Source organism: Myotis nattereri (genome assembly GCF_964212035.1).
Source record: "Myotis nattereri genome assembly, chromosome: 2".
Classification (NCBI taxonomy): domain Eukaryota; kingdom Metazoa; phylum Chordata; class Mammalia; order Chiroptera; family Vespertilionidae; genus Myotis; species Myotis nattereri.
In genome coordinates this window covers 209158485-209176009 of record NC_138076.1, presented here as the reverse complement: position 1 = coordinate 209176009, position 17525 = coordinate 209158485, and the positions used below count along the sequence as shown (strand labels likewise).

General features: G+C 61.0%; 1 protein-coding gene across 4 annotated transcripts; it reads right to left on the bottom strand.

Annotated features, from left to right (window-relative positions):
* On the bottom strand, positions 1–14645 carry PICK1 (protein interacting with PRKCA 1). 4 transcript variants are annotated; one of them, XM_081085139.1, is made up of 13 exons: positions 14345–14645; positions 13984–14081; positions 12880–12991; positions 10572–10700; positions 8489–8555; positions 7407–7496; positions 5074–5127; positions 4586–4648; positions 3490–3623; positions 3086–3178; positions 2395–2445; positions 1262–1406; positions 1–807 (listed from the first exon to the last, which is right to left on the bottom strand). In XM_081085139.1, the coding sequence occupies exons 2-13, from the start codon at positions 14022–14024 to the stop codon at positions 536–538; spliced, it is 1251 nt and encodes a 416-aa protein (XP_080941265.1). In that variant the 5' UTR covers positions 14025–14081; positions 14345–14645; the 3' UTR covers positions 1–535. The 4 variants fall into 4 exon arrangements, with proteins under 4 accessions (XP_080941265.1, XP_080941264.1, XP_080941266.1 ...); XM_081085138.1 differs by having other exon boundaries at positions 14198–14628; XM_081085140.1 differs by having other exon boundaries at positions 14293–14419.
* Positions 14646–17525: the final 2880 nt, after the last annotated feature.

The window sequence follows — 17525 nt, the reverse complement described above, 5'->3', positions numbered from 1 at the left end:
CCGGCTCCATCTGGATTTGTTTATTCAGTACAGGCCCAGCGCCCAGCCCTCCCCCGGGAAGTGGCTGAGCTGGGGGATAAAATAAATAAAGGCCGCCGAGGTGTGCGTGCGAACGGGGCTGGGCCAGCCTGGGGGGGCGAGGTGTACTCGAGACCCGGGCCGGCCTCGGCTGTCCACCCCCAGCCCCCACTCCAGCGGAGGTACCCACAGGACTGGGCCCTGGACCGCCTGCCACTGCCCACCCCTCTTCCCTTCTGCCCTCTCGCCTTCCTGGATCCGGTCCAGAGACCGAGCTCTCCTGGCTGGGGCGGTGGGGAGGGGGGGAGGGTCAGTGTCCAGGCCCGAGGTCGCAGCCTGTGGCCTTGCCTGGGGGGCCCAGGTTCGCTGTGCGAGGACAGAGGAGCAGGGAGGCAGGCGCCCCAAGCCAGCAGGCCTTTATGCGCCACCCTGCTGCGCGGCGGCCCAGCCCCCGCTCCCACGCTCTCGTCCTCCCACTCACCCTACCCCCCAAATCCGCCCCCCACAGCAGGCACACTCAGGAGTCACACCAGCTCCCACCCTTGTCCAGGGGCCCAGCAGCCCCTCGCGCATCCCTGGACGGCTCCCTGGCTGCCGTGTCCTCGTCGTCTTCATCCTCGTCCTCCCCGTCCGTGAACTCGTCCTGGCCGGGGCCGTAGGCCAGCGTGGTGTGGGCCAGGTCCACCTCGATGGGGAAGACGTCGGCGTCACGCAGCACGGCGTAGCAGTCGTTGTAGTACTTGGACATGGTGGACACGAAGCGCTGCAGCTGGAACACGATGTCCTGGACTGGGCAGGAGAGCGGGTGGCGAAGCACCAGTGGGCCGGCTGCCTGCCTTGTGGCCTGGGCCCTCCAAGCCTGCCTGGGCCCGCTCTCTGCCCTGCCCTCCCCATCGTGCACCTCCTGGGCCTTCACAGTACCCAGGTCTCAGGCTCCCACTGAGGGAACAGAGGAGCCCTGCCAGGGCGGGTGGGTGTGGACTGCACCCCAGGGAGTCCAGTCCCCCCCAGTCCAGGCTCTGGGAGGTGGGTGTGCTCCTGCCAGCTCTCCCTCTTGGGTCTGACAAAGCACTGCATGGCAGGGCCTGGCCCTGGGACGTCACGTTAAAATGTTCCCTTCTGGGCCTGTTTTCCCAGCTCTGAAATGGGGAGAAGATGGTGTCCACTCACCACGAGGATGGGGTATGGACTGGCTGAGGGAGGGCATGACCCCTGGGCCCCCGACCCCCACCAGGCCCCTCACCATGCTTCTGGTCCAGCAGCTCCATCTTCTCCAGCACGTCCTTGCGCATCTGGGAGAAGCGGGCACGGGCCTCCTGGCGGCAGCGCAGGATCAGGCGGTATTCGTAGTTGCCTGTGCTGACCCGGTACAGGGGCTCCCCGAGGGCCTGGGGTGGGGAGGGGCACATCAGGGACCTGGGTGGGCGGGATCTGCTCTGGGGCAGATGGGGCAGGGGGCACCACATGGCACCTTTCAAAGCTTCCACAGCTCCTCACTTCTGAGATGCCAGAGATTTTGAGAAGCACTTAGTTACAGCTTCATGAGAAACAAAACAAAACAAACCCTTGCCTCGTTAAGTAAATGAACACTTAGTCATAAGATAGATCCTGGTATCAAAAATATTACAGATTCAGCCCTAACCGGTTTGGCTCAGTAGATAGAGCGTTGGCCTGCGGACTGAAGGGTCCCAGGTTCGATTCCAGTCAAGGGCATGTACCTTGGTTGTGGGCACATCCCCAGTAGGGGGTGTGCAGGAGGCAGCTGATCGATATTTCTCTCATCGATGTTTCTAACTCTCTATTCCAGGGGTCCTCAAACTTTTTAAACAGGGGGCCAGTTCACTGTCCCTCAGACCGTTGGAGGGCCGGACTATAGTTTAAAAAAAAACTATGAACAAATTCCTACGCACACTGCACATATCTTATTTTGAAGTAAAAAAACAAAACGGGAACAAATACAATATTTGTATTTGCATGTGGCCCGCGGGCCGTAGTTTGAGGACCCCTGCTCTATTCCCTCTCCCTTCCTCTCTGTAAAAAATCAATAAATATATTTTAAAAAGTTATTACAGATTTAAAAAATAAAAAAGGCCTCTCAGGAGTGTAGAAAGCCCCCTTTTCCCTGCAAGAACCTCACAGTCAGGGCAGGGAGGGAGGCGGGGGGGAGTGGGCACAGGGGACGGTCCCACAGCGAGCCGGCCAGAGGGGCCGGGGTGGGGGGTAGCCCCACGTCTCCAGGAATAAGAGCCCGGCCAAGCCCCCAGGCCTCTCCCAGGTTGGCCTGACCCACCTGGTGTCCTGACAGACCCAGGGCATTCTTGGGGCTCTGTGAGGCAGGCAGGGAAGGCTGGGCACCCCCGGCCCCGTGACACTCACAATGCAGCTGTATTCCTCGTCGTCCATCTCCTTCACCTTCAGGCAATATGACTGCGTAGGACAGGTGAAGCCAGGCTGTCAGAGTGGCCGCACCTCCTGGACGCCCACCCGACGTCCCCAGTGCCACCTGCCACACTGCCCCCAGGCCACCCAGGGGAGCAGCTCTGCCAGGCTCCTGGCTGGGACAGGCTGGGCACCAGGGAAGCTGGCAGCAGTGCTTCGGGGCACAGGGATGCAGCCCCTCACGCAGGCTGAGCCTTGCTGGATGGTCCCTGATGGCAGCACAGGGGAGGGCACTCGTCTGGGAGGGTGGGAAGGGCCTGAGAGGCAGCCCGCCATTTACCAAACTCAAGTCCCACGGGTGCTCTGGGGAAGGTTCGTGTGAAGCAGCTGGGGAGACCCGCAGACTCACGCTGCACACGGCCTCCCAGAGGCTCCCGCAGGGAGGAACCCGCTCGCTTGATGCAGCCTTTTCCCCTGACTCCGCAGGGCCAGAGTCACCATTAAACATAACGCCACCAACACCCCGTGGTAACCTTCACAACCACGGACCTCGTCTAACCCATCGTTAAAAGTGACCGAAGAGCCAGAGGTCCAGAGCGAGGGCCCTGCCCATGTCCCAGGCCCTGCCCACTCCTGCATCCCACTCCACAGGCTCAGCCCCGCCCTCCCGAGGCCGCAGACCGCTCACCAGGTACTCGAACTTCACGTCCAGGTACTTCTTGATGGTGAGGCGGGTGTCTGGGATGGCTTTGTTGAGGTACGTGTTCAGATCCGTCAGCATCTGGAAGGAAGGGGAGAGCGGGCCGATGCTGAGGCCCCCACAGGCAGGGGTCAGAGTGGCCAGGGCGACAGAGGACGGCACTGACGCGTCAGCCTTCCCGTGACTCGGAATGTCAGAGCCACCGGCGCTGCTAGACGGTCTGTCCATTTCAAGGATGAGAAGCCAGGCCAGGCCAGGGTGAGCGGAGACTCCGCGGGGGAGCGAGGGCCACAAACCACCTGGAGGTCAACCTTGGCCGAGACCACGGTGCTCGACGCCAACTGCATGGCCCACCCCCCTGCTCTGTCCTCACAGGCGCCCACGTGACCTACCGGCTTGATGGTTTTCAGCAGCCGGATGCCAAACTTCTCGATGCTGCGGTGGGCGTCCGCAAACTTCACAAAAGCCTCGCTCGCGGCCGGCTGGGGCTCCCGCACGCCAATCACAGAGAACACGTCCCCAAAGGCTGCATGACAAGTTTGCCCTGAAGGCTGCCCGACCTGGCCCTTAATGGAGAAGCCAGGGATTTGTGGGGAAGAGGCAAGGAGGGGCATGGCAGGCCGGGGGCCAAGGTCTGCACGGGGCCTACACCCCAAGAAAGGCGTGTCTACACCCCGAGGGAGCTGGTCTACACCCCTAAAGTAGGGATGGGGAACGTCCAGCCTGCGGGCCATATAAGGCCCGGGAGACCATCCGGTCTGGCCCTGCCAAGGCATTAGGGGTGAGTTAATTAACTGTCTGACCAAACAGGGCAGCTGACTTTTAAGGGGATGATGTTGTATGGCCCGTGAACGATGTTGTAAATGTTCACATGGCCCTCGGCAGAGGAAAGGCTCCCAGCCCTGCCCTCGAGGATCTGAGGGAGCTGAGGCTACGCCCCAGGGAAGCGGGGCCACCCCTGGAGGGAGCTGGCTGACCCTGGAGGGAGCTGGCTGATCCTGTGAGGAAGCTCGGTCGGTGCCCTGGGGGGGCCTCATCCCCCACGTGACCAGGCCGCGGAGAGGGCGGGGCCAGGCTGGACGTGGCGATGTCTGAGGGCAGAGCCCGGTCTGGATCTGGACACCGGGGTCCTGAGGCCAGCTCTGCCCCAGGAGCTGTGGGGCCATTTCTGCCAGGGCTTCTCTTTCCCAAATGAGACCCCGCCTGAGTGACGGCCTCGTACGCTGCGTGGCAGAGCAGACAGACCGATGGGGCTCGGACAGGTGACCGTGCCCACAGGGACCAGCAGCTGGTCAAGGTGCCCCCAGCGTTGCTCCTTCCAGCACCTGGACGTGCCGCTAGAGCTGGCCCTGGCCGGTGCTATGATGTCTGCCTGAGCACGGGCATGACCACCAGGCACAGCAGCCAAACCTTCACTTACGGGGACACTGAGCCCAGAGGGGGCAGGGGTTTGCCTGCGGCCATGCAGCACGTTTGGGGGCGCCTTACCCCGGTGCGTCTGCGACAGCTCATAGAAGGCCCGCAGGAGGTTCTTGGTGTGCTCTGTCATTCCTGTGGGAGAGGCCACACGAGGGGGGGCATGTGATGGGGCGACCCTGGCCCAGGACATGGCCTCCAGTCCACCCCACCGAGGCCTGCACTGCTCCTGAGTACACCCACTTTTCCCACAGCCCCCCCCCCAGACCCAGCACGAGGCGCCCCTGTTGACGGAGCCGGGACAGGGCAGGAGTGGGCGTGCCTCCTACGGGCTTTCTCTCTGGAGAGCGTGCCGTTCTGGGGGCCTTCGCTACGTTTACACGCACCTTCACTTGAATGCTTGTGTGTATGTACTACTTTTATAACCAGAAAGTGTCTTAAGACTTTTTAAAAAGAATTGTTAATGGCCTCGGTCCTAGAACTTTTCGGCTGGCATTCCTACCCCCACCCCCGCCACCGTCTTTGGAGCAGGCCCCTGGGACTCCGGCAGGCGCGCCCACCTTTATAGAGCTCAGCCGTCCGCTCCAGCTCCTCCAGTCTCTTGACAAGCCCATCTGTGGGTTCAGAGAGAAGGGGGTGGGGGTCAGGGGTCTCAGTGAGCAATGGGGGGAGGGCAGAGGCAACCCGGAGGACAAGCAGGATCGGCACAGAACGGGGTCTTTGGGGGGGATTTGGCACCTCAGGGTCAGCTGGGTTCAGAGGTGTTTTGTCAACAGCTCAGAACACCCAGATGAGAGGCAGGGCTGGCCCCCCAAACACTCCTAAGACAAGCCCCCGCCCAGAAGGCCAGGGCACATGGAAGGGGCAGATGGGTGATAACACAGGTGCTTCCAAAAGGCATGTGAGAGACGGTCGGCGCCCCCACAAGGCCAGCCTAGCAGCCACGGCCCCCGTCCTGCTAACACGTGCTGCCCACAGCCGAGGAGGAAAGCCGTCGGGGACAGACGGATGGACCAACAGTCAGTGTAACCAGGCTCCATGTGGCTCCCAGAGGGGGAGTGATCTGGGGAGTGGGAGGAATTCTGGAAGCGCTAGGGCTGTGAGGGAGAGCTCCCGTTAGATGGGGCCTTGAGCTTCACCTTTGTGTTTACCCAGCACCTACTGTGTGCAGACGCCAGGCTAGGCTCCAGGGATGACTGGGTGAATGAGATCTGAGTCGTGCCCTTGAGGCTCACAGTCTAGTGGAGGAGCAGACAATGGCCAGCCGCTGCCTGGCAGTGACAGGGCTGCAGGGGGAGGGGAGGGGCCAGCTGCCTCATTCCAGGGGCTGGGAATGGGGGCTGTGGATTGCCAGGGCTGAGCAGGCCTTTCAGATTAGAGAGGGACGGGCAGGGAGCTACGAGCTCAGGGCAGGGCAGTGAGGAGCGGTACCGTGTGGGGCTTTCTCTAGCAGTGGGTGCCAACCCTCCACTCCGACAAGATGAGGCCTGCCCCCCCCCTCCCTCCCCGGGAGTGCCACAGCAACTGCAGGCCAGGGGCCCTGTCGGTGGCTTGCTGCCCCCCTCGCCCCCCTCCCCCCCAGGCCCCCAGGCAGGGTCTGGCCTTCCTGAGTTACTCTGCTGTGAGCAAGGACCACTCAAGGCTCCCTGCACCCCTCAGTCCTCCTTCCACACGCGCCTTTGGGGCAGGGACTACTTCCCTCATCCCCCCTTTTTATACTTCCCTCATTTTATTACAAAAACAACGGGGGACAGAGAGGTAAAGGCACAGCGGGGCTGTCCGAGCTGGTGTGCTCTGCCCGCCCCTGTGCTGGCCTGGAGGGCAGGGGAGGGAGCAGCAGGGGCCGCCGGCCTTTCTCTGGACAGGGAAGGCGGCTGTGGGACCGACTTCAGGGGGGGAAGGCTCGCTCAGGGGGACGGAGGGGGCAGCCTGGAGGTCTTCACGAGGCGCTGGCCCCTGGCTGGCTCCCCAGAGCCTTGGCCCCAGGCCAGCCTGGCGGGAAAGGAGCACGTAAGCGCTGCTGTTGCTTTTAGCTGGGTCATGGGACATCATGACAGCTTCAATTTTAGAAACACTATTTCAGGCCGGGAAATTGCAAGGTTCAGGGGGAAAAACACAACAATCAGTTCTAATTCCATCTCGACGCGTGGTAACTACAGTAACGGGGATTTATAGACACCGAGAGGCCGGAAATAGCAGCCTCCACGCTGAACGCCACTTGGAAGAGGCTCAGGCGCCACCCCCGCGCCCAGCCAATGAAGGCCAGCGCCCCGCTGCGCCCACCGTCCTATAGGTATTTATATCCGCCACGGCCGCAGAGCTGCTGCTGTTTATAAACCCAGGCGGATGACGGAGGCACGGGTCCAAGTGCCTCGCTGGCCACCCTGGGGGGAGCGTGCGCACACGCGTGTGGGTGTGAATGTGCGCGGACATGGCGTTCTCCCTCCAGGCAGCCGCCTCCAGCCCGGCAGGGCCCGCAGCGCCGGCTGAGACAGGGCAGCAGCGCCACCTCCTGGAGAAGGCCGGGCGGGGAGGGCAGCGCGGGAGCAGTGGGCGTGCTGGAGCGAGGGGGTGAGGGGGGCACAAGGGGCAGGGGCGGCCTGAGCCCTGGTTGTGAGAGCAGCTGGGCAGTGGCGGGGGTACCAGCTCGGGGCGGAAGAGCACCTCCCCGCTGTGCTGTCCCCGCGGGAGCGGCGCCTGTGCGTCCTCACCTGACCAGCGGGGGCGCTCTTTGGGAGCTGGAGGGCCTCCGGGGATAGAGAGGCGACTCTCAGCCCCAGCGGGAGAGGCCAGGCCAGAGGGACCCACAATGGCTGGGTGGCAGCCACGATGCCCCTGCCCCCGGGAGCCTGGGCCCGGGCCCGGGCTGGGGCTGGTGTGAGGGGGGACTCACCATTGCACAGGATGGCCCGGCTCAGGCCCAGGGCGTCCGCGGTCCCCGAGCTCATGTTCTCCACCAGCCGATGCTTCACCTTCTTCAACACTGGGACAGGCGAGAGGAGGCTCAGGAGGAGGCGTCTGCAGCTGGGCCCAGGCCACCCCTGCCCCCCTCGTCACGACTCACGGGGACCACACCAGGCAGAAGGGGCTGAAGTGGGGTGGGGGGTGGGGTGACTATGAAGTGGGGAGGCCCTGCCCTATTCACTCTCCATTCAGGAGCTGTGGGCGCCTGGAAGGAGATGACTATGCGAAGTGCTCAGCCCCAGGCCTGGCACTCTGAGTGGCTGGCGGCCACTGAGAGGCCCGGTGCACAGGCTGGACCCAGAGGCCTCTGCTCCTCTCCCACATCTGCCCTGAGGGTCCCGGGCAGCAGAGGTGCCAGCAGTGACAGCTGCCCTGGGCCCGGACAGTTACTGACTCGTGGTGGAACATGGCTGCACTTAGTCCTTGGAAGGGGACCAGGGTGGGAACAGAGGAAGGACCCAGGACAGGCTCAATCTGCCCTTGGCCTCCATCCTTAAAACCCAGGAGGCAACTCTGGCCCTAGGGTACAGGAGGGGTGCTGTCTGGTCCTGGAGATCTGGGGGTGCGTTCACCCAGGGGGCGCAGGGCCTCGAGGGGCCTCAGGTCTGTCTGTAACGAGGTGGCTGGCCCAGAGGACCTCCACTCTGCCTGGATCTTTGAGTCTTGACGTTTCCATAGACCCAGCCCCACAGCAGGGGGCACTGTGACCTGGGCCTGCTGGCGGAGGAGCGGCCTGAGGCCCAGTTCAGACTGTGAGCTCCCCTGGGAGAAGCTGGGTGGGAGAGGAGGCCGAGGGGAAGTGAGGGGTGCAGGCCAGGGTTGGGGTGCCCTCCCTGTTGGGAGGCTGAGCACCTGGGCTGGGGTAAGCTGAGGGCGTGGCTTACAAAGGCCCCAGGGGAGGTGGCCTCCCAGCCCTGGGGGTCGGCTTGGTCAGAAAAGCATTGAGCACGACCACGCAGCTACCCGCGCCCTGTCTCGAGGAGGCAGACCAGGGGCTGGGGGCCGGCTCACCGATGTCCAGGGACATGCCCTGCTTGGGGTCCGCCTGCAGCTTGTTGTAGTGGATGGTCACCTCGCCCTGCAAAAGCAAGGCAGGCCGAGTTGAGAAGGAGTCCCCTGGGTCCCAAGCCCCTTCCCCAGGGAGGCCTGTTTTCCGGGAATCTGTGGGCGTGAGAGAACCCTGAACGCAGCCCTGCCAGGCCCGGGGCTGTGCCAGGCGCTGGGGGATCAGCAGGGATGGGGTAGTCATGGTCCCTGCTGTCAGAGCCCGCGGCCTGGCAGTCTCCGACGCCCTGTGCTGCAGCCAGATCAGGTGCCCTGCCCTCCCGCACGCCACACTCCAAACCAGCGCTGCAGAACGTCCCCTGCACAGAACGTCTTCCCCTGCGCTCTACATCGTCCCACCTCCCGCCCCTCCATCCTCGACCAGCACGTCTGAGCACTTGCTCTGTGCCCGGTGCTGGAGTGGCAGGAGCAGCACCGGGGCCCGCCCGGGGCAAATGCCAACAAGGGGGTTACACAGTCCCAGCGACTGGAAGAGGTGCCAACTTCTCCCAAGAAGCCGTCCCTGACCACGTGAGGCCGCATCACCCTCGTCTTTGCAATCTCAAGACCCTTCGACGGGGGCTGAATCCATTCAAATTCAGGACAGGATTTCAAAACCGAGTCCTGGATGGAAACCAAACTGACCGCTGTGGGCAGAGTCGGGTGGATGCGCCAGACCCCTCAGGGGGCAGCACCTGTGCTGGCGGCTAGGGAGGGAGCACCACGAGGGAGGCAGCCCTGGGTGCTGGGCCAGCCTAGGGACCGCAGGCAAATCTCCTGGGCTGGGCACCCACCCGAGAGCTGGGCGGTCCTGGCGTTGATTCGGGGCTGTACACGCACACAAGCCGCACGGGAAGCGTGAGGGGCTGGCGCGAGGCAGGACAGGAGGGTCCTGGTGAGGAGAGGACCCGAGGGTGCACACACCCTGCCCTGCACCAGAATGAGGCACCGCCCACCACTTGCCGTGAGGAGCTCCTCGGCCCCCCAGTGATGCCAGGCCCCGGAACCAGACCAGGGGGAGCGCGTGGCTCCAAGGAACCTGTCACTCCCTCTGCACAGCAGAGCCTGAGCCCAATCCCCCCTGTGCCCTGGCTGACGGGCTGGAGTGGGAGGAAGGACAGGACTGGACTCTTGCCCTAAAGGCGGGAGGAATGAGAGGTGAGGCAGAACAGGACAAAGGGAGAAGGCACCGGCTAAGGCAAGGAAGAGGGACTGGAAGGGATGCTGGTGCCAGGTCCTGAGGACACGGAGGGGAGGGGAGGGAAGGTCTGGATGGGGCCGAGGGACTAGAACTCAGCCAAGCCCCATTGACAGCTAGAGCCCTTCACTGACTTCCCAACCATCCCCCGGCTTTGCGACTCCTTCAGGGCACTGGTTTCCCAGTTCCCAGCAGCAAGTCTCTGGGAAGCAGCAAAAGGGCTGCACGCCTGCTTCTGAGGGGCGGGGAGGCCGCCTGCCATTCAGGAGGGGCCTTGGCCGGAGCAGCTGGCGGGAGGGGGTGGGAGGTGGGGGAGAGCAGGGAGCAGGCAGCGTGGGACTGTGGTGGAGGAACAGAAGACCAGCAGCTGCCCCAGAGCCAAGAGGGGCCCCTGGGGGTCTGCGAGCCCAGAAGGACCCACTGGGGTGAAAGTTCCATCAGGGACGGGCCAGGGAGGCTCCTGTCTCCCTCCCAGGCCCACCGCGGCTCAGCCGGCATCGCCGGGGTGTCTGTGACCCAGGAAGTTCACCGTGGACGTGCAGCTTCAGCTCTGACTGGGGACACACTGGGCCCTGAAGCTCGGTTCTGAGCCTGCTGGCTCCCTGGGCACCTTTGGTTCCTGATGCCCCTCTCATGCCAAGGCCCAGCCCAAGTCCTGCAGCACAATTAGTACCAACTGAGCGAGTGAGGAGACACCGAGGGGGCTGGAGTGTGCCCAGACCCTGATGCTCTGAGCGGGGAGCAGGGATAGGGCCGATCTCCGTGCCAGGCCTGCCGGGCCTCAGCGTGCCTTTCCTGGCTCAGGGCCCCGCTCCCTCGGCTCCCCACCCCCCCTCCCAGGGCAGCCCTTACCTTCACTTCCTGGATCATCTTTGCTACCTCCACCTTAGTTTTTCCTTTGATTGACCTGCCATTGACACCGGTGATCTCATCGCCAGCTGCCACAGTGCCGTCCAGGGCTGCCGGCGTGTTGTCAAATACCTGGGGTGCAGCAGGGGGAGGGGAGAGCTAAGACACCCGGCGGGAGACAGTCATTCCCTTCGCCCCAACTAGTGCCTGGATCCGTCCTGGCCTCTATCCTCCCGTCTCTCTCTCTCTTTTTTGAAAGATATGTTTTGATTGATTTCAGAGAGAGGGAGAGGGAGAGAGAAACATCAGTGATGAGAGTGAATCATCGATAGGCTGCCTCCTGCACACCCTCTACTGGGGATCGAGCCCAAAACCCAGGCATGTGCCCTGACCGGGAATCAAACCCTGACCTCCTGGTTCATGAGTCAACGCTCAACCACTGAGCCACACCGGCCAGGCGCCTTCCTGTCTCTCAGGTACTAGAGAAGGGCAGGGTAGAGAAGCCTGAACAGCAGAAGCGCATGAGCCCACATGCTTGGAGGGGAGGACGGGAGGCAGACGCGCGCTGATGAGACTTGCCTTTTCTAACGCCAAACACACCCAACCGGACACACCCAAGTGTTTGCTCCTCCGGTCATTTTTTAAAAGGTTTTTCTAACAATGCTCTTCCAAGCTGATACTGATTGATTTTTTTTTTAATATTTTTTTATTTCATGGAGGAAGAGAGAAGAAGAGACAGAAACATCAATGATGAGAGAGAATCATTGATTGGCTGCCTCCTGCATGCCCCACACCGGGGATGGAGCCTGCAACCCAGGCACGTGCCCCTGACCGGAATCGAACCCGGGACCCCCCAGTCCACAGGCCAACGCTCTATCCACTGAGTCAAACCAGGCAGGGCCAAGCTGATACTGATTTAGCCAAAATTACAAAATAACTATGCTGCTAAGACAGGGTGAGAGGAAGCGGAGTGGTTTTGGGAGAGAGAGGCTAAGCGGGCACATGGCAGGAGGCCAGGCCCCGGGGAGCCTCCCTAATACCTCCTCCTGGGCCAGGAGAGGCCAAACCCCTCGTGAAGGCAGCACCCTGAGGCGGCAAGACCAGGTGCCCGGAATCTCCCTCGTCAGGACCTAGAAGCGACCCTTTGCAAGATCCTCAGAGACTGGACTTTCCCATCTGCCACCAATGGCCGCTTAGCTGTCAGAACAGGTTCGAATCCAGGTCAAGTTTATGTCCAAGGTGGCAAGCCTCCCTCCAGGGCTACAGAGAGATCACTGCCTGGCCCCACCCCTGAGCCACAGCTGACTGAGTATCACCAGGCAGCTTCCTCCACAAGGGACCACAGAATCATTCATTACTGCCGGCAGATCAGCTGGAGAGGGAACTAATGCCATAAAAAATAGCATCTGTGCCCTGGCTCGTGTGGCTCCGTTGGCTGCGTTGTCCTGTGCACCGAAAGGTGGCAGGTTCGATTCCCAGTCAGGACACATGCCCAGGTTGTGGGTTTGATCCCCAATCAATGCGTCTCTCACCTCTCTCTCTCTCTCTCACCTCTCTCTCTCTCTCACCTCTCTCTCTCTCTCCCTCCCTCCCTCCCCCTTCCTCTCCCTCTCCCTTTCCCTCTCCCTTCCTCTCTAAAATCAAAACATGTTGTTTTTTTAAAGTAAAAATAGCAGTAGCTCCTATTTAATGAGTACTTACTGCGTGCCAGACATTGTGTTATGTCATTTTATTTAATCTTCCCAATAACCCGAAGATGCTCATCTTTACGTATTTTATCTCCCCACTTTTCAGGTGAAGAAACTGAGGCCAGGGAGGTTAATGAACTCGCTAACAAGCAGGGGAGCTTGCATTTGAACTCGGGCCAATGTCATGTCAGTCTTTTAGCCTTTCCCCTACACTTCACTTGTGCTAGTACCGAAGGCTGACAGCTTTGTCGACTCATTAGAGATATTTTATCGAGGGTCCGCTCTTTGTCAGGTGTTATACCAGGAGCTGACTGCTGCGAAAAGCAACCTGGGCCCTGCCCTCGCAATACAAAAGAGTCTGAAAAAGCAGCCAGATACAGAACAACCGGAGAGCAAACCCCCCCTTACAGATGGTGGTAAGTGCTGAGAAGGAAAGAGACAAGGGCAGACCTGTGAGGGGGGGTGGTCAGGAAGGCCTCTCTCAGGAGGTCGGACCTCCAGAATGAGAAGGAGCCAGCTCTGCAGAGTAGAGAGAGGAACCTGCCTTTGTCATGCCCAAGTGGGGCCCGCCCCCTCCAGGACCTCACCCCCACCCCCACCCCCACCCCCAAAGCACCCACTACCTGGACGATATAGAGGCAGGGACAGTACTGGGCCCCTCCTCCAATGCTGATCCCGATCAGGTTCTGAGCATCCTTCTGCAGGGTCACCTTCCCAGGCACGGTAGGGATCCCGCTAGAAAGACAAGCAGCTGAGGCTGAGTCTCCGGAGGAAGCAGGACGGCAGGGGCGGGAAGGGGACAGGCCTTCTAGAATCCCACGCGGCTCCACATGCTGCCCCGCCTTTTCCTTCACCTTTGGCCAGAGGGACAGCATTTTGTGCTGGAATGTGCACAGCTCTTGGAGTCACACAGATGCGGGATGGCCTCCCAGCGGTGCCATGATCAGCTATGGATTGGGTCGGTTACCCTCTCTCCACCTCAGATTAAATGGCTACTTTACCAGAGTTCTCGTAAGAAAGAGCCCAAAGGACATTTAACACCAACCCTGCCCATAGCAAGCACTCCATGAAAACAGGCCCCCCTTCCCTTTGCTTCGTCCCCCCCTGAGGTTTGAGTCAGGCTTGTCGCCTCCTCAGGTACATACGGGACATGATGCTCTCGTCCTGTTAAACTTCCCATCACCCATCTCTCCACTGAAAGCTCAGTTTTCACTAGAAATGAGCACTTACTTATGCTTTGCAGGAGATGTTCTCACTCACTCACTCATGCAACCAATATTTGCTAACAGCTACTGACGCCCAGCACCTTACAAAGAGCCGAGGACACGAAAAGGCACTGGGCCCAGTCCGTGCTCTGAGAGGAGACGAGCAGAACTTCTGAAAACCTGTCCCACGAGCTGTCTACCCCGGGGAAGGCAGTCAGCTCGACATCCCTGCTCACCCTTCCACACCTGGCTAGCTGTCCTTCCCCTGTGAGGCCTTCCCTGGCCCCGGCTCCATCGGCCCTGCTCCCCTTGCAGCCAGGCCCTCAGGGCCTAACTGTAATGACCTGTCCATGAGTCCCCGCCCCCAGGGCTGGTGCGCTCCGGGAAGGGAAGGGTCCATTCTGCTCCAGGACAAGACCTCGTCCGCGGAGAGAAGCAAGGGAGGGCGGGCCTGGGGAGTACAGGGATCTGGGGGGCCTGGGGCGCCTGCACTTTGGGGACTTGGGGGAACAAAGTACTCACAGTTTATCCTCTTCGATTTCATAATCCAAGTCTGCAAACATGGTTCCGAGAGCGGAGGTGGGCTGGCTAACTGCCCAGCTCGGCAGGGGCACAGAGAACTGGATCCGGGAGGAAAAGAGCGCAGGGCTTAGGGAACCGAAGTGCCTGGATGCTCCCCGAGCCCGGGCAACCCTGGCGCCCTCCCCTCGGGACGCGGGGGGTAGGTGATTCTTACTAAGAACAGGGGGGGACTCCAGGCCAGGGCGAGGGACGCAGGTCCGAGAGCCGCCCACGGGTCTCCAGGCCCTAGGAGCAGCCGCTGTGGCTCACCGGAAGCGCCGGTCCCACAGTCGGTCCGGGCCAGGCTGGCACCTGAACCCACCTGCCGTTCCACCTGTCGGCGGCCGCGACTGTCGCGTCACTTCCGGAGGGACGCGGAAGTCACGCCTTCCCTCTCTGGGTATTTGCCCCGATCCCTGCAGGCAACCCTCCCCCTCCCTGGCTCCCGGGGGCTCCCGGAACCAGGAAAGAGAACCGGTATGAACGGAAGCTCGCCGTTAGCCTGAGAAAGCGGAAACAGAGGGAAGGTCTGGACAGGCCGGCAGCGCTCGACCCCGCCCCTTGCCCCGAGGCCGCCGCCATCTTGGTAAGGGCAGGGTTCTTCCCAGCGTCCTCAGCGGGACGCCAGGGACCACGCCGGCAGGGCGGTTGCCGTGGCAACGGAAGCATCCTCGGCTGGGGAGACTTTCGGCGAAGTCCAATGACCTACAAACCCTTCCACCTTTTCAGCGCCCCGTCCTATCACGCTGTGACTCCTCCACTACAATGGCAGTGTCCGGGGCAGCCTAATCCCAGTTTTGCAAACCAGGAGCCTAAATGCAAGAGGGGGGAAGGGATTTTATCCAGAGCCACCCATCCAAGATCTGGTCTAAGATTCAGATCTTGGGTTTGAGACGGCCGCCTTCTCCAGCGCCCTTTCAACCCGTGCACACCTGTGTTCAGTAGATCTGCTATTGACAAACTGGACAAGTTACCTTCCCTCCCCTTTATATGCCTCCTTCCCCCCCCCCCCCCCCGTGCAAGCTAAGCCCCAAGGCAGATGCTTCCTATGGTCTTTGGTGAGAGATTCCTCACAGCCCATCTCCTTTGTTAGCCCTGAGGAACAGCCCCCTGAAGTCCCATTGAGGGTCAGGAAATGCCATCAGTGCTCCCCAGCCAAGGAGTCCGAACCTCATCTCCCCACCAGCCTCTGCTGCCACTGCTATTGTGTACAGTGGGTTCCCCGGAGGAGGCTGGTGCTCCCAGAGCCACAGCCCTGGCACCCACCTCCCCCAGGAAGCATGGGCCCAGGCCTGTCCAGCTTCCTTCCCTAGCTTCCAGGGGTGTAGGGAGAAGGAGAGGTGCAGAAAGATGACTATCCTAGTAGCCCAAGGCCTGATGGGAGCCTCACCCGACTCTCTGAGGGAGCTAATCTGAGCCTCATCAGATGTGCAGATGCCACCATAGTAACAACCTTCCCATGTACCCACTGCTCTGCAGTTCAGGTCACCTTCACAGGATTTTAAAGTTCACCGTGACCCCGTCTCTCTTCCTCCTACGTACCGACTTTATCATCCCTTCCATAGGATGCTGGGTCTCCATCAACAGGTGGCACTGTGACAAACAAGAAGAAGAAAATCAGGTTGCTGTGTAATGCCTGTTAGAGTGAAAATATTGACCCACTTTATGTTGTCAGGGGAGGGGTCTCCGGGTCAGCCCACACAGCAGGGAACATGTTCCAGCCAATTAAAGGGTGAGGTTGGGACCGTGCATTTATTCGAAAGGAAAGAAAGCTGGATCACCTTGTTCCATCACCGAAGTAAGCGTTCTTGTCTCCCCAGTGGGACAGGGAGCTTCTGGTGGCCCGTCTTGCCCTCCGATCTCCCACAGAACCTGGGACAGTATCTGGCTGAGGATGAAGTGCATCAAAATAGCTGTGATCTTATATGAAAGGGGACGTTCTCCGGGCCCTGGAGGAGGACATGGATGGGCGGAGAGGGAACGAGATGACGAGGGCCTGAACCTGGACAGTGGCAGTCAGTAGCTTGAGCTTCCTCCACAGGGATCACCAGACCCCCAGGACGTAAGACCAAGTATATATGTCCTGAGTTCTGGAATTGTGGTCCTCAGCAAACAGCAATTTCCAACCCTAGGAGCTTTAACATAGCTTGCAGCTCTGCCTCAGCACATCCCCAGACCAAACCCCAGCTCGGCTAGTTTGTAGCTGGGGGATTTGGGGCAAATCGCCTATTGCCGCTGAGCTGTGGGTATCTGTAAACTGGGGATCGTGATCCCTCCCAAGATAGCAGTGGTAAAGATGGAGATTAAAGGGAGAAATGGGTGTGAAGGTGTTTTGTTAGTTACTCACTTGGCACAGATGTCAGGTTTTTATTGTCCCCTCATTATTATCATTTTGCCCAACTATTTCAGGGGGCCGGGCCGGTGGCACCCTTAAAGGGCCTCCAGATGGCCGGGCCCTGCCTCAGGATCACCAGGGAGGTGTTCAGAGTCCTGGGCTCTGTCACAGTCCTGTGTGTTGAGTCTCTGGGGAAGGGGCATCTAGAAGGCTGCATTTTCACAAAGTTCCACGGGCGGCTTCAGGGCCAACTGCGATGGCGCACTGTCAGAGGCTCAGGATGCACAGTGTCTGTGTGCACTCGTGGGGGGCGGGGGGGGGGCGCGGTTCAGGTCCACCAACAGCCCTGCCCCGCAGGCCTCCCCAGCAGCAGGAGCCAAAGGCTGGGAGGGCTTCCTGGAGGAAGTGACATCTCAGCTGAGTCCTGAAGGAAGTGCTGGTGGTACCCAGGCCACGAAGAGGGGCAGGGTGACAGGCAGAGGGCACAGTGGTACAGGCAGTAGGGAGTGCACAGTACAGTCCCTGTTCTCAGGAAGTCACTGTGGCAGGGGAGGGGGATGAAGACAGACAGTGGGCACAGTGACAGGGTGATAAGGAGAGCTACCACCTTTGCCAGAGTCACAGGTGAGAGGGGTCAAACAAGAGTCTCAGAGGGGAGGTTTGAGCACCTTCTTCCAGATGGTTAGGATTCTGGGGGTTGAAATGGGGATGAGAACACCCACCCACTCCCAGGAGGCCCTCCCTCTCCAAGCTTGCTGCTCCTCCTCCTCCCCTGCTCTGCTCCTGAGTCCATCCGGCAGGCGGTGACCTCTCGCCTGGCCCTGCCCCGCCACTGAGAGCTGTGCGACCCTGGGCCCGGCCCGTCCCAACCTCTCTCTGGGCCTGGGTTCCCTCCATCCTTCCTCCCTCCGTTCCTGAGCCTCAGATTCAAAGGCAGAAGATTGCCCCTCAACCCCATATTCCTGGGGACGTGCTGCCACCACGTGGCCATTCGGAGAAACACCCCTGGGGACTGGAGCTGCAGGAGCTGTACACCCCACCCCCCACCCCCACTTCCCACTCCTGTCATTGCCACCACCCCGCCCCGCTCACGGCTGGCTGGAGAGACCGCGAGTCTTTGCAGTCGGTAGGCGATGGATGAGGCTGGGTATCCACGTGCCGTGCTGTG